General features: G+C 41.7%; 1 protein-coding gene across 3 annotated transcripts in view; it reads right to left on the bottom strand.

The window, feature by feature from the left end:
• EPS15 (epidermal growth factor receptor pathway substrate 15) overlaps positions 1-15,543 on the bottom strand; it is a 52,808-nt gene that overhangs the window by 23,567 nt on the left and 13,698 nt on the right. For all 3 annotated transcript variants that reach the window (XM_082054495.1, XM_082054496.1, XM_082054497.1), the window contains exons 9-12: positions 13,021-13,221; positions 11,306-11,451; positions 10,264-10,423; positions 6,253-6,338 (exon numbers count right to left, since the gene is read on the bottom strand). In XM_082054495.1, the coding sequence (XP_081910621.1) occupies positions 6,253-6,338; positions 10,264-10,423; positions 11,306-11,451; positions 13,021-13,221 (593 nt within the window). The remainder of the gene's footprint in view (positions 1-6,252; positions 6,339-10,263; positions 10,424-11,305; positions 11,452-13,020; positions 13,222-15,543) is intronic.

Raw genomic sequence — 15,543 nt, 5'->3', positions numbered from 1 at the left:
GGTAATCAATCTAAAACTATTAACCTTACGGTTTATTCCTATTAACATAGAAGAAAGCAGTTCTGTTTCCAAAGCAAAGCAGGTCTAAGTTCTCTTTACTCAAGCTGAGGAATTCTTGTTTACTGCTAAACCACATCCAATGGAAAATGAAAAAATCCAGATGTCACAGATCTTAAATGTACATTCACTCAGAAAAAATAATTACTATAGATTATGCTCAGCTATTATTTCTCTCAGCACCTGATTAAAGAGCAACTTGCTGACTGTGCCCAAGGTGAACACTTAAATGGAAGGAAAAGGAAAGATGTGGAAAAAGGGACTTTGATGAACATGGTTAGTTATTTCATTACGTGTGAACCTTCAGTTTCCTAAAATTCCTCCCTCTCCATTCATCATAAAAAGAAAGGACCATGGAAATTCTAAGCAAATCTTTACCATATCCATGAAAGCTATAGCACACTCTTCTAGCTCAATAAACTAGTATTTGTGGCATAGTTGTACTTAGACATTTAAAGCGTTTCAACACAGACTTGAAATAAGTTCTGTTGATTTTTGCCTTCCATAATTTTCCATTAACAAAGGGCCTCAATCTCAATAAGGCACTTCCGGAGAGCTGAATACAAGTTGGGCTGAAAAATACCTTCAAGCCCTCAGACGTGCATCGAGCACAGCCAACAACTCAGGCATATAGCTCCTGATTGAAGACAGAAGAGAATAATTGACTAGGTAAACAAATGCTTGTTACTTCTCCTGCTTGGGTATGAAAACCGAGCAGGAAACAGAAATGCAAGCAGGCATGTGTGCTTTAATATAGGGACTTTCTATGTCTCTGTCACTCATATGCCTGCGAGACTGTCGGAGATGAGCATCACTTCCCTTTTATTTCAGCAGAAGCCAAGCCAGGTATCTCAACCCTGCAATCTCATCTATGCTAAGCAAGCAGCAGGCTGCAGTATTCACCCGCAGGCAGCTCACACTGGCCAATCACAACAGAAACAATGAACTGGGGGGAGGAAAAAAACAACATCAATTGAAAGAAGTATTGTCAGGCAGCACAAGAAAAGCTTAGGCAGCAGTCTGGGCACAGGAAAACAAGCTGAGCATATACAGCCTACACGGAACACATCCCCTCCTCCCCCAGTAGTGTGTCTTTGTTTCCAAAATAAAACCAAACCAACACGACACAGACCTACTTAATTCACTAATTTTTCTGATTGCCTCCATTTCTTTTACAAACTATCTGGTATGCCTCTGTAGGAATACTTAGCAACTGAAAGAACCAAAAACAAGTAACAAAATTCATTTATTGTATGTGACAGATTTCCTGGAACATAAAGTCCCTTACTATATCAGCGCTTAAAGAAAGAAAAAACACACCACCACAACTACCACAAACAACAAAAACCCTACAACCAACCCAAAAAGAACTGTGGTCTTCCAATAAAGGACACTTGTAACCAATTCAAGTCACTTTATGAGAGCAATACAATTTCCCTGTGTATTTTAATGGTAGTCAGGTCAGGAGAACCTCATCTCAAAAAACTAAAAGCAATGAATAAAAACACCTCCAAAATTAACAGATGGTTTCTGCAGTCCAGATGCTTCATGATTTACAATCAAATGATCTAAAAACATCAATTGAAAGAAGTATTGTCAGGCAGCACAAGAAAAGCTTAGGTATAAGCCTTATACCAATTTGTGAACGGAGTAATTTATAAATGTGAGCCAGCACACTGCAAGTATTTTTTTACAGCTAACAACTGCAGAGTCCCACATCAGCAGAAGCATGCATAGAATCACAGGATGGTTTGGGTTGGAAGAGACCATAAAGACCACCTAGTTCCAAGCCCCAGCTGTGTGCAGGGACACCTTCCACTAGACCAGGTTGCTCAGAGCAACCGGTCTTAAACACTCCCAGGGATGGGGCATCCACAGCTTCTCTGGACAGCCTGTTCCAGGCCTCACCACACTCGTGGGGAAGGATTCCTTCCTTGTATCTAACCTAAATCTAGTCTCAATTTAAATCCATCACCCCATGTCCTGTCACTAGATGCCCTTGTAAAAAAGTCCCTCTCCAGCTTTCTTGTAGGTCCCCTTCAGCTACTGGAAGGCTACTATAAGGTGTCCTTGGAGCCTCTTCTTCTCCAGGGTGAACGATCCCAACTCCCTCAGCCTGTCTTCCCAGGAGAGGCGCTCCAGCCCTCTGATCACTTTTTTGGCCTCCTCTGGACTCCCTCCAACAGGCCCATGTCCTCTCACACTGAGGGCCCCAGGGGTGAATGGAGGCAGCAGAGGAAATGCCCAGAATGACAACGTGTAGCAAACATGGCTTCTTGAGAGACGGAGCAAAGAATACAGAGGTGACGTGTTTGCAGCTCAACAGTTAGTGTGGGAAAGAGTTCTGGTAGCCAATAGCTTTTAAATCCAATTCAACAGAAACAGCATCAGGAAGTTGGAGGTGTAGGATCAGATGAAGAATAAAATGCAGAACACTTATTAGCAAGGATAATTCCTCTCTGGTAAGGAGAAAGATTTGCCTAGGGATGTTGTGGAATCTGTCATTTTGAGCCTGTCAGCACTGCTGCCTTTAAATTCTGTTTCAGTTGCACTATATTTTTAGAAAGCTATTTGAAGCTTTTTTGATCAGCATCATGGGAGACTAGACCAGATGTTTTTAATATTCTTTTTTGAGCCATAAAAACCTTTTTCTTCCTCAGCAAACCCTTCTTTCCTTTCATGCATTCAAAGCTAGCCACAGCCCACAAATTAGTGCAATTTCTTTGAGCTTTACCAATACTACATTCCTCTCTAAGCATGTTAAGTAGTTGAACTTAAGTTGGTGTATCTCACCAGAGGTACCATCCTGCACATGTGTTGGACAGCAACAGTTATCTTTTCTTGAATGTAAATCAGGTTAAAAGGACCATAAAGCTGATAAGCTGGTCTCTCTAAAGAGCAAACAGCAAAATATCCCCAGAAAAACAGGGCAACCTCTCCCTGCCATATACTTACATCAAGCCTTTGAAACAAAGTTCAGAGGTGTATACCTGCTTAACAAAGCAACAGTAAGAATTTTAACATAGGCTAGATTATTGCTTCAAACTTCTGATTTGGAAGTAACTGAGCTGTTGTAGCTGAAAAGGTTGTGGGGGACAAAGGGGAGAAGAAATAAGACAAACTGAAGTACTACTACACAAGGAATTCCTGCAATTACAGTTGTAGGTGAAAATAAGAAATGCTGGGCAACTGTGAGTGTAGATAATGCTGCCAGCTCTGTGAGTAGTCATCTGTCACTTATTATGGGAAAGACCTGTGATTTGTTTTTGCTTTTCTAGCTAAGGTGGTTCTAAGTGTTGGCCATGAAGAAACCTGGCCAGGGTTGTTTCATGTTTGGCCTCAGTTTTCACCAGCAAGAGCTCCCCAAGTCACAGAAGGCGAAGGCAGGAACTGGGAGAATGAAGAACTGCTCACTGTAAGAGAAGACCAGGTGTGAGGCCACCTAGAGAACCTGAAGGTGCACAAGTCCATGGGACCCGATGAGATGCATCCAGGGGCCCTGAGTGCCCTGGTGCATGAAGGTGCTAAGCCACAGATCGGAAAAGTTGGGGGAGTCCAATGAAGTTCCCACTGACTGGAGAAGGGGAAACATAACCCCCATTTTAAAAAGGGCAAGTGCACTTCAAGAACAGATTCAATGTCTATTACTGGGTCTCAGGAACACAGCTCTCATAGATACTTCTCAGTGGAATCATGGACCAGAATTATAACATATTGAGTTCAACAGCTGGGCAATATCACAGTATCACAGTATGTTTGGGATTGGAAGGGACCTCTAAAGATCATCTAATCCCCCTGCTGGAGCAGGAACGCCCAGGTGAGGTCGCACAGGAACATGTCCAGGCGGGTTTTGAATGTCTCCGGCGACGGAGACTCCACAACCCCCCTGGGCAGCCTATTCCAGTGCTCCGTCACCCTCACTGAGAAGCAGTTTCTTCTCAAATTTAAGTGGAACCTTTTGTGTTCCAGTCTGTACCCATTACCCCTTGTCCTATCACTGGTTGTCACCGAGAAGAGCCTGGCTCCATCCTCCTGACACTCACCCTTTATATATCTGTAAACATGAATGAGTCACCCCTCAGTCTCCTCTTGTCCAGCTCCAGAGCCCCAGCTCCCTCAGCCTTTCCTCGCACGGGAGATGCTCCACTCCCTGCAGCATCTTGGTGGCTGCGCTGGACTCTCTCCAGCAGTTCCCTGTCCTGCTGGAACTGAGGGGCCACAACTGGACAAAATATTCTAGATGGGGTCTCACCAGGGCAGAGTAGAGAGGAAGGAGAACCTCTCTCGATCTACTAACCACCCCCCTTGTAATACACCCCAGGATGCCATTGGCCTTCCTGGCCACAAGGGCACAGTGCTGGCTCATGGTCATCCTGCTGTCCACCAGGACCCCCACGTCCCTTTCCCCTACACTGCTCAATATATCTTATTTAATAATGAACAAAAATAATTTAAGGTTCAATTACACTTTTGTATAACTATCCAGACTGAAAGTGTACTTTACCAGTAATAACAGATATGTGGATTCGCCAAAGATGTAAAGTTTCCTACCCTTAGCACAGAGATTAATCTGCTGCCTAGCACTGCCACCTGTGCTGGGGAAGGTGCAGAAAAGTAACAGTTAGTCTGCTACCAAAATAATTCACTGAAGGATTTCCAAGTAATAATAAAAAAACAAAAACAAAAACATTTTACTTGAACCACAACTCACTTCGTGACTTTGAGAGTTTGCTGGTCATTTGCAATGAAACCACACAAAACTCTTACTATTATGTTTCAGTTTGACAATACAGACTTAAGCCTCTGATTGTTAACCCTGTTTTAAATCAGATCCAAGTAAAATTCACCTTTCTAAAAATAAACACATACTAATAGTTACCCATACCAGATCTTCAACAATCTATTATCATTCAAATGTGTCTTAAATAATTGTTCAAGTACATTTGCCACTGAAGAAATGGAAGCAATAACCTCCAAAAGCCACGATTCCTTCGTACCCCACAGTAAGAAAACAAGACATAAACAGACTGGTTTGCATTTTAGGCAGCAAGCCCACCTACTGAAAACCAACTTCAGCTAAAAATTCATGCTAGTGAACAATTTACTTCCTTCTAAGATACTAACAGCAAATACACACTGTTCTAAATCATATTTCAGGTTAATAAATGTGAGAGTCCAAAATTGGATTTAATACAACCTAAAGAATAAGAGACGAAGGCAGAACAGGGAGAAGTGAGGAGGCAGTGGGAGTAATGAGGGAGAATAAGCAGCCAAGGGAAAAAACATTTGTGTATTTAGGAAACAGACTGTGCTTTGACAGATTGCCAAATTCAATAATTCCTGCAAGTGACATGAATTAGACAGGCAGATTTCATCACGACAAAGCACCCTCACTTATAACATAGTAGAATTAACTGTTCTTAACAGAATTTTCTGTAGATGTATGATAGCACAAAAAACAACAACAACAAAAATCACTGAAGAAAAATGCATACTGTGTCTTGAGGGTATGACAAAGACTATACAACATATATGAGCTTGATTTTCATAGTCACTTGAAGTCATCTTCTTCACTACCTTAGAAATAATTAATGGAACCCAAGGGTCTGCAGACTTCAAATTTAAACAATATTCCTCAGTGCAACAGCTTATTTTATAAACAGAAGTGAGGTATGTCCATCTTTACCACCACCAAAACCCTGGCAGAGGTCCACATACAAAATGTTATCTTCCTGCTCTCTACCCTACATACTTGTTGATGTTTCCCATCTCACTTCCTTACTGCCGCTAGACAAAAAGTCCTTAGAATTCCCTCTACAAATCAAAGACAACTAACACCAATTTATATCACGGTTCCAGCATCCCAAAGATCTGCTCCATTCTCATCTACCAATTAAGATGAACAAAAAGGAGTATTTCCATCTCAGGATGCTAAAATATGCAGCTCTCCAAAGCATAGCCAGAAGGCACGACAGAGAGACCTTTCATCTGAGTGAGCAACGAGTGGAAGTGTTAATCAGAACTACAGACATTTACAGACAGACTAACCATTTATTTTAGCAAAGCAGACTATAACCACCTGTTCTTCTCTCATGCACTGGATTGATTTTGTTGTTTTGTTTTGTTTTCTTTTTTTAAAAAAGTAAGTAGCACAACAAAATCTAAAGCAACTATGACTGCTCCTCCATTACCTACCTCTGCAGGTCTACTATTTCATTGTTCAACGTATCAAGTTCTTTAATGGCAGAAAAATCTGCTACAGAATTCAGTCCTTGAGTACTCTGAAAGATAAAAAAAAAAAAATACTGTTAGTTTATAGTTTATGCTGCCCAACAATTCTGTTCACTTTTTGTGACAGCATGATATCCTCTTGTAACAACTGTTGGTAGTATTGTATTTCAAATCTTCAATCTCAAAAAACCCAACACAGTCCAGATGCTGTAGTAACAGTACACAACATGCACACAATGCGTCTAGTAATTCGCAGAATCACAGAATGGCTGGGGCTGAAGGGACCTCTGGAGATCACCCAGTCCAAGCCATCTGCTCACGCAGGGTCACAGAGCAGGTCACACAGGATCACATCCAGGCGGGATGGAATGTCTCAGAGGAGGGGACTTCACACCCGCTCTGGGCAGCCTGGGCCAGGCTCTGCCACCCTCAGATTAAGAAGTTTCTCCCGCTTCACAGATTTTTGTCTCCTATACACTCCTGAAGACATCTTCCACAAAGGCGCAGGACCACGTGATCAAACAACAAAAAAAAATCTAGTTCTAAAGTGAGATTTATTTTACAATTAATGTTTAGTTGGCTTTCTATCATTCATTTAAGAATGGTTCTGTTTGTTTACTACTTTTATATTTATATTTCTTCACCTTGGTGATCCTCCTGTTGGAGAGCATAGACACTTATTTGCAATGCTTTAAGTGATATTGAGCTAGTTCAATGTCAACCTCCAGAGCACTGAATGAAACTTAAACAATACAAAGTCATAGGTAAGTTACACCCATGAGTTCCTATTTATTTAATGTCCTTCTATTAAGACAACCACTGTAATACAAATTATTTGTTTCGAAAGAGTACACATAAATGGCTAGAGAACAAATGTTGAAGACACAAATTAGCAAACACTCCAATTGTTCTACTGTGCCTTATCACAACATGAACATGGTTAGGAAGCCATAGTCACTGTAACTACCTTCTACAAATACATCCGTTCCTTCAAGCCTTAAATAAAGTCATCCAGGACAAACACAAAGTTCTGAGGAAATGTATATACATGTAATTAAAAAAGACAAGTGATAGCCCCCCAAAAACACCAAAGTCTTTAAATGCAGTTTCTCTAAAGATAAATCAAGATGCTATTGACTGTGTTTATTCAAGCTTATACTGTGTTGGGGGAATAAAAATACATCAACAGTGAAACCGAGCACACCGTGGCAGGGGACGTCATTCAACAGAACTGCAGATCATCAGTGCACGTTTTACTAGAGCAAACGGCACAGACTGAGAATAAAAAAACCCAAACACACAGCTATTCTTAAACTGGTCAGTGTACAGCTTCTCAAACGGGCAAAATAGCTATGACGTTCAATCCTGTTCTAAAGGAACTTCACAGGAGTTTTGCAGAGCTGCTCACGGTGCTCCAGTGAGAAAGTTTTTACTTCTCCTAGGAAGGGGGTAGAAGGAAAACATGGAGCTATTAGCTACAAATTCAAATTCCTTCCAGGCCTCCTCCTCTCATCAGTTAAAGAAATCCTGCACACTAATGCCAGCAATATTGAACAAAATATAATTTAACCTTCTTTTCTGTTGTTCAGGAGAACCGGTGTGGGGCAGCAACATAAAAGCCAACATTCCTACCTTCAACACGCAAGTTAAAAAAGACAAAACTTCAAACTCTTGCTGCCATTTACTAGACGGCAATATACATGTAAATAACGCTTCAAGTTTTTAACTCAAAATAGTAATAAAAGTAAATTACTTTAAAGTTCTTCAAATTTCCTCAAAAGAGGAAATTGCATATAAGTTTAAATTTTATGGCTGGTAATGCAGGTGCAATTTGGTGACTACAAACAATCCCAGGTAAAGAAACACAACAACAATTCCTAGACTGCTGCTGTGTCCCATGCAAGGGATCTGCATTCAGACCTCCAAACTGACATAAAAGTTGCACACTACTGTGGTAATAAAATTCTGTAAGGAAACCAAACATTAGATAACAGCAATATACATACACACGCATTCTGAACATCTGCCAAGAAGGATCACAAGTTAACTTTCCCTACTTTAGAATATAATGGATTATTGTTACTGATACTTCTGCTACTACTTCATACTGGTCGAGTTAGATGATGAAGCCTACGGTTTTATTTACAACAGGGGTGTCAAACTCATTTTCATCAGAGGTCACATCAGCCTTGTGGTTGCCTTCAAAGAGCCAAACGGAATTGTAGGACTCCAGAGTTCTAAAATGACACTCGGCCCTTTGAAAGCAACCGCAAGGCTGATGTGGCCCCCAGTGAAAATGAGTTTCACACCCCTGATTTACAGTGTAAGCCACTCCCCTTCCAAGAAAACCAGCAAAAAAGGCTATTTCTGCCTCCTGCACTTATTCTCTGGGTTGGATCCTTGAGCAATCATCTTGGACAAGCAGGTTTTTTCATAACAAGACAACATTTATTTTGAAAAAGTTCAAAATGAGCTGAAGTTCAAGCTCAGTCCAGTAAAATCAGTTCTTGGTAAGGGTTTATAGAGCTAACTAAAAGAGCTCTTACCCTCTTTCACAATATTCTTAACTCTTATCGTTTATGTTAGTAATGAAAAAAAAAAAATCACAGTGATGTCTTGCAGAGTTCTGTAAAACAACGTACACCCTCAGAACAGCAGTAACTAACACTGACCTCATCTAACGTGTTCCGATCCCTACGCTTTCTACGGTATAATCAATAAAACCATGGGGATTAGTCCTAATGAGAACCGTCAACTGTCACGTTGGGTTACTACTGTCACCACTTCCCCAGCAATTTCAACAAGGTAAAGCATCTTCTGTTCAGTTTAAGCAGCACGTATTACCAACGGGTGACGGCCACAGAGGTCTGGGTTCAAGAAAGAACCTTGGGGTTCTTCCAGATGAACAACAACGGAAATCAGCAACAATCTGAGACCACAACATACTGTGACACTTCAGAGAAGGGCTGTGATATCTCAACGATTATGCAGGAGTCTTAGAAGGATGTGCATTATTAAACCAACAGACAGTAAATATTAGAAAAGCAAAGATTCTCTAACCTTGAGAAAGCAGAGTTAACAAACTGACAGAATAATAAGGATGAAAAGCAGAGTGGTGCAGAATGGAAAAAATAGTCCAAACTAGAAGAGAGACATAGAAAGGAAAGCAAACATACAGAAAAGATTAGTAGAGTTGCAAATAAAGCAATTACTTTTTAAAAGCAGAATGTAAAAAGAAATACCAGTTACAGAAACTCAAAAGTAGTGCCAAATTTTGAGTTTCGTTTTTTCGGGTGTGAATTTTTCATTCTGTTTAAGAAAGTTGTAAAATTAAGTCAATGTGTTGCACAACCAAGAAAAGGTAACTCACATCAGACTTTGCGATGTGTAAAACAAGTAAGACCTTGTGGTGACCTCTACCATTCCGATAAACACAACTTGAACTGTTGGGGTATCGTCTACAGCTGCATTAGGATGGATGGCAACCAACAAACTATGACGACATTTAAACTATCTGTGAAGTATAAAATGGAGGCCCACTTACTGTTAAAACTTTAAATATATCATTCTAAACTTTATTTACTTCTTATTGTTTCCAGATTTCTTAAAAAAGAAAGACATAAAAAGGGTAACTGTGAACATGTTATGAGAAAAACATTGAACTTGTGCATACTATTTCAAATGCAAACTAAAATTTCTTTAGACAGGTAATAGGAAAAACTTATTTCAAAATAAGGAAATAATGCTTTCTCAACATAACATCTCTGCTTGGTTGGCATGCGCAATAAATGACAGCTTCATTTTGAAACACAAATGGAACAGTGGTTCATCAATTCTTTGCACTTAAGACTTGTTTTCTTACTGATATTGCAATAAATTTAAGGTATGCCAGTACTTGTGGTGCTTCTTGCGTAGCCTTTTAAACGAACATTCTTTGTTTGAGATTTATACCGAAAATGCCAAATCCATCCTTACCTTCTGTAACCCAACACCCCTCTCTGAAGGTGGAATCATCTCTGGAGTCAGCGCCTGAGGTGGATCAATGCCCTTCGTTAACTTCTGATTAATTAAATAGAAAGCCAAAGCAAACTGTTCCTTTGAAAGCTTTCCACAGTCCTTCGTGTCACAGAGAGCCCTGTACAGAGATGCACATGAAATAAATCAAATCCTCACTTCTGCAAGTATAGCCCTGTTTATTGTACTTGCTGTCATTTAAAAATAGGAAGATTGCTAGTGTGTATCTCCTTTTCTAAAAAAACACAATATAGAAATAAGGCATGGTAATAAATAGGCAGCATTACTCAAGCATCCACAACCACCTTCCCTTGGCATGCTAAGGCCCACAGCTTGGTTACAGTAAGTTCCGATCTGGTGCAAAGCAGAATAAAGGCCATGAGTCACTAATACCACCTGAGTATCTGCAAGTGAAGCTCCTTCTAAAATAAAGAAATTTTCAAAGCCAACACAAGTTTATGTCATTTTCCTAAATTTCCCTGAATTAAAGGTTAACCATACTTCCTTATAAAAAAGAAGTTTTTCCTACTAGAGTGCCCTGGAATATCTTACAGTAGGAAAGAATTAAAAAACACAGCGAGTGTCACTACCAGCTGTAATGAAAGACAAGTTGCAGAAATAAATGGGCCATAAGTCTTGCATGCTAAGAATTTTATACAGATAATTCTCATTACCAGTATAGGGATAGTCTCTGTGTTAATGTAACACAGCAACACTATGATGCCTTAAGTACAGGGATTTAGCTGCAGTGCAGCATTTGTTTGTAACAATCTGTGTTTTGGGTGCTTTACTTCTTCCCTTAGGAGATGACACATAGCATAAACCTGTTTTGCCCCCTTTTCTGTCCAAAAGTAGAAGCAAGTAAGTTACCACTGCTTATACAGAAGCCATGCTATTATATATAAAAAACAACTTTCACTTTCCAGAAATGTCAATACAGGAAGGAACAAGAACCATGCCATGGGCTAAACAGCTGTCATGGAAAAAAAACCAACAAACCTACCAGATATGTGCAAGAAGAGCAGAAGGCAGTCCTGTCTTCAAGAATAGTTCTCTGGCTTCCACACCTGACACAAATCCATCCATGTCCTTGTCAGTTTTCACAAAGATCTCATCATACTTAATTTTGTCTGCAGGCAATACAACCCACTGAAGGGGGTGGGGGTGGAAAGGAGAAAGAAAAAAAAAAAACAACAAAACAAAAAACCACAACACTAAGATATAGGCCCTTCTGTTTTCCGATAGTTACTTTCAGAGTTACATAATTCAAGGGCTACAGCACAGATTTAAGATGTGATATAGGTGCCTGGTTCATGAACCAGTTCTATCCTCCAAAACAGAGATGCAGAGAGATCCACAAGCCACTGCAAAAGCAGAAGCAAAGTCTTTCCGTCAGTGAAGCTCCAAGGCTGGCTGACACTGCTCTGCCTCTTTGCTTTTGTACTCAAAGTGTTCCCTGGAGCCCAGGTCTCCTCCCAGCGTGGGGGGCTGGACCCTCGTCCCTGTGCTCAGGCACTGTCCTCCTTACTGTCTGGCTCCATCAGTTTTGTTCCTCTTTACACAGCTGGAGAGCTTCAGCTGGAGGGACTGAAGAACTGCTCAAGCCCAGATTGTTGATAGTCGGCACCTTCTGAATTGTAGAATTTATCTCCCATCAAGGTAAAGACACGAATTAAAGCTACTACTCTTATTTCAACAATTTTTCCAAACGCTAAGCTACTATAAAGATGATTTCTTTTTGAGTGAAAGTACCTTCAGGAGCAAGCTTGTGGATGCTAATTAATTTCAGCATACGAAGACATTTAGATGAATCCCAAACAGCGCCGTACACAAAGCATACAGTGAAACACTCATCCAGAACGGCTTTGCTTCCTGATACACAGCCAGACTCACCACATTGAAAACTTTGGCATCTACAGAATTAGGATGCCAGTTTCTGATTACTCAAATGTGGATATCCAAACATCCAAGCAGTATCTTATGCAGTAAGTACTACAGTTCTTACCATAGATTCTCTTCTCAGGTTTTTTTCTTTAAACAGAGCAACTAAGTTATAATCTACTCAGAAAGACATCTTCCCAAATTCGGCATTCCAAAATGACTGGGATTAAATAAGACGCTTGGAGGAGTGGAAGGCATCAGGTTCCCCAATAATAACGTTTAAAAAAAACCTACCAAATCTCATGCGTTTAGATGAACATGCCAGACCTTTTATCTTCATTACCCATTGCTTGCATCTATCTACTCCATTTTCATTTGTCTTCTTCAAATTACAGGCACGCACATGCATACAGCTGCACATACGTGCCTGCTAAAATTTGTTTTAAAAACTTGTTCACATTCAAGTCCATCCTCAGCCAGAAGACTTACACTCTGCAGAAGTGTACCTCGGCTGTATTTTTAAACTGGTTTCTTAAAATGCTGACCTTTGGGTTGAGTTTGATGCCTTGAAATAACTTATTTTAGAAATATTGTCAAAATCTTTACTAAATAATATTCTTTTATCCAACTGTTTATATCTGATGACATCTACAAAAAGCAGAAAATAAATTTTGTACCTCTGCACCTGGTCTTCCCATCAGCCTCCTCTAATTCATCAACCAATAAATATGGCAAAACAGCAACTAAAAACCTGTGTCAAGGCTCTTCACAGGCAACATCCAAAGTGCAGCATTGAAACCAGAAATCTTCTAACCCCAAGGAAGTGCAGAACTATACCTGTGTTAAAGGTGTTTTGGCAGCTAAAATGCTCACAGGTGGCAAGGACTGATGAGACTCTTTGGTGGTTGCTGCAGATGGAATTAATGGCACCGCTGCGGGAACACTAAGAGGTTTCCTCTTGGATGGTGGCACCAAAGCTGCAGGCAAGGACATTGGCACTGGTTCCTTCTCCAAAGCACAGTACACCAAAAACATGGCCTGAACAAGAAAACAAGGTGTGTGGATGCAAATATAAGAAATAAGTATATATATAAATAAAATCATTTGTTAAGAAATAACTTCGTAGCATTTTCTCATTACACTTCTTTACAGGCCCCCTCACCTGAATTGCAGCTCGTTGCCTTCTGACCTGTCTCTATCATTCTGCTTTTGAGGTTCGGCACTTAGCAAATGAACTTCAGTATCTTTTAGAACATTAAAAAGACTCTCCTAAATATTACCAAGCTTGTACCACCACTTGTGGAATTTTATTCGGGAGAACACTTTAAACACTTTTATTTTCTTGTATTCACTGTTTTTGCAGGAGTCACCCCACTTAGTGACTATTCTTTTGTTGTGGTTGTATGTTTTAATAATTCTATGACTGTTGTTCAAGACACAGAACTTTACACATTATCAGTTTATCTCCACCATTTGCCTAGAGCACACTGATCCTCTGTTCTCTGAAGAACTGCAACCCTGGATTTCAGCAGGGCAAACTTTGGCCTTTTCAGGCGATTGCTGGGGGAAATCCCATGGGTAAGGCTGCTTGAAGGTAAAGGGGCCCAAGATAGTTGGTTGGTGTTCAGGGACTGTTTCTACCGGGCACAAGATCAGAGCATCCTGACACGTGGGAAGTCAAGGAAGGGAGCCAGGAGACCTGCGTGGTTAAACAGGAACTGCTGGGTAATCTCAGGTGGAAGAGTTGAGTTCATAGATCATGGAAGGAGGGGCTGGCCACTTGGGGAGAATATCAGGCTGTTGTCAGAGGGTGTAGAGAGGCAAGTAGGAAAGCTAAGGCCTCCTTAGAATTACACCTGGCAAAAGGGGTCAAGGACAACAGGAAGAGCTTTTTCCAATACATGGCAGATAAAACTAACACCAGAAGCAATGCAAGCCCACTGATGAATGAGCTGGGTGCCCTGGTGACAGAAGATACAGAGAAGGCAGTTACTGAATGCCTTCTTTGTCTCTGTCTGCTCTGCCGGGGGCTGTCCTGAGGATCCCACACCGCTGAGGCCCCAGAGGAAGGCAGGACAATGGAGGAGTTTGCCTGGGTTGATGAGGACTGGGTTAGGGAGCAGTCAGGCAATCTGGACATCCATAAATCCATGGGTCCGGATGGGATGCATCCGCGGGTGCTGAGGGAGCTGGCTGAGGTCACTGCTGGACCACTCTCCATCATCTTTGACAAGTCTTGGGAAACGGGAGAGGTGCCTGAGGATTGGAGGAAAGCAAATGTCACTCCAGTCCTCAAAAAGGGCAAGAAGGAAGACCCGGGTAACTCCAGACCAGTCAACCTCACCTCCATCCCTGGGAAAGTAATGGAACGGCTTGTCCTTGGTGTCATCTCAAGGCATATCAGGGATAAGAGGGTCATTAGGGGCAGTCAACATGGCCTCACCAAAGGGAAGTCATGCCTGACCAACCTCATTGACTTTTATGAGGACATAACAAGATGGATGGATGATGGCAGAGTGGTGGACATGGTCTGCCTTGACTTGAGTAAGGCACTTGACACAGTCTCCCACAGCATCCTCACAGCTAAATTGAGGGAGTGCAGTCTGGATGGCCGGGTAGTGAGGTGAACTGCAAACTGGCTGAAGGGAAGAAGCCAGAGGGTCATGGTCAATGGGGCAGAGTCCAGTTGAGGCCTGTATCCAGTGCAGTGCCTCAGGGGTCAGTGCTGGGGCCTGTGTTATTCAATATATTCATCAACGATTTCGATGAGGGAATAGAGTGACTGTCAGCAAGTTTGCTGGTGACACCAAGCTGGGAGGAGTGGCTGACACTGGAAGCTGTGCTGCCATCAGAGACCTGGACAGGCTGGAGAGCTGGGCAGGAAAAAATTTAGTGAAATAGAACAAGGGCAAGTGTAGAGTCTTGCATCTGGGCAGGAACAACCCCAGGTTCCAGTGTAAGTTGGGGAATGAGCTATTAGAGAGCAGCGTAGGGGAAAGGGACGTGGGGGTACTGGAGGACAGCAAGGTGACCATGAGCCAGCACTGGGCCCTTGTGGCCAGGAAGCCAATGGTACCTGGGGTGGGTTAGAAGGGGGTGGTCAGTAGGTCAGAGAGGTTCTCCTGCTCCTCTGCTCTGCCCTGGGGAGACCCCATCTAGAATATTTTGTCCAGTTGTGGCCCCTCAGTTCCAGCAGGACAGGGAACTGCTGGAGGGAGTCCAGTGTAGGGCAACAAAGATGCTGAAGGGAGTGGAGCATCTCCCGTGTGAGGAAAGGCTGAGGGAGCTGGGGCTCTGGAGCTGGAGGAGACTGAGCGGTGACCTCATTAAGGTTTACAGATATATAAAGGGTGAGTGTCA

This window comes from Streptopelia decaocto, assembly GCF_964273445.1.
Source record: "Streptopelia decaocto genome assembly, chromosome: 5".
Classification (NCBI taxonomy): domain Eukaryota; kingdom Metazoa; phylum Chordata; class Aves; order Columbiformes; family Columbidae; genus Streptopelia; species Streptopelia decaocto.
This window is presented reverse-complemented; position numbering and strand designations above follow the sequence as displayed.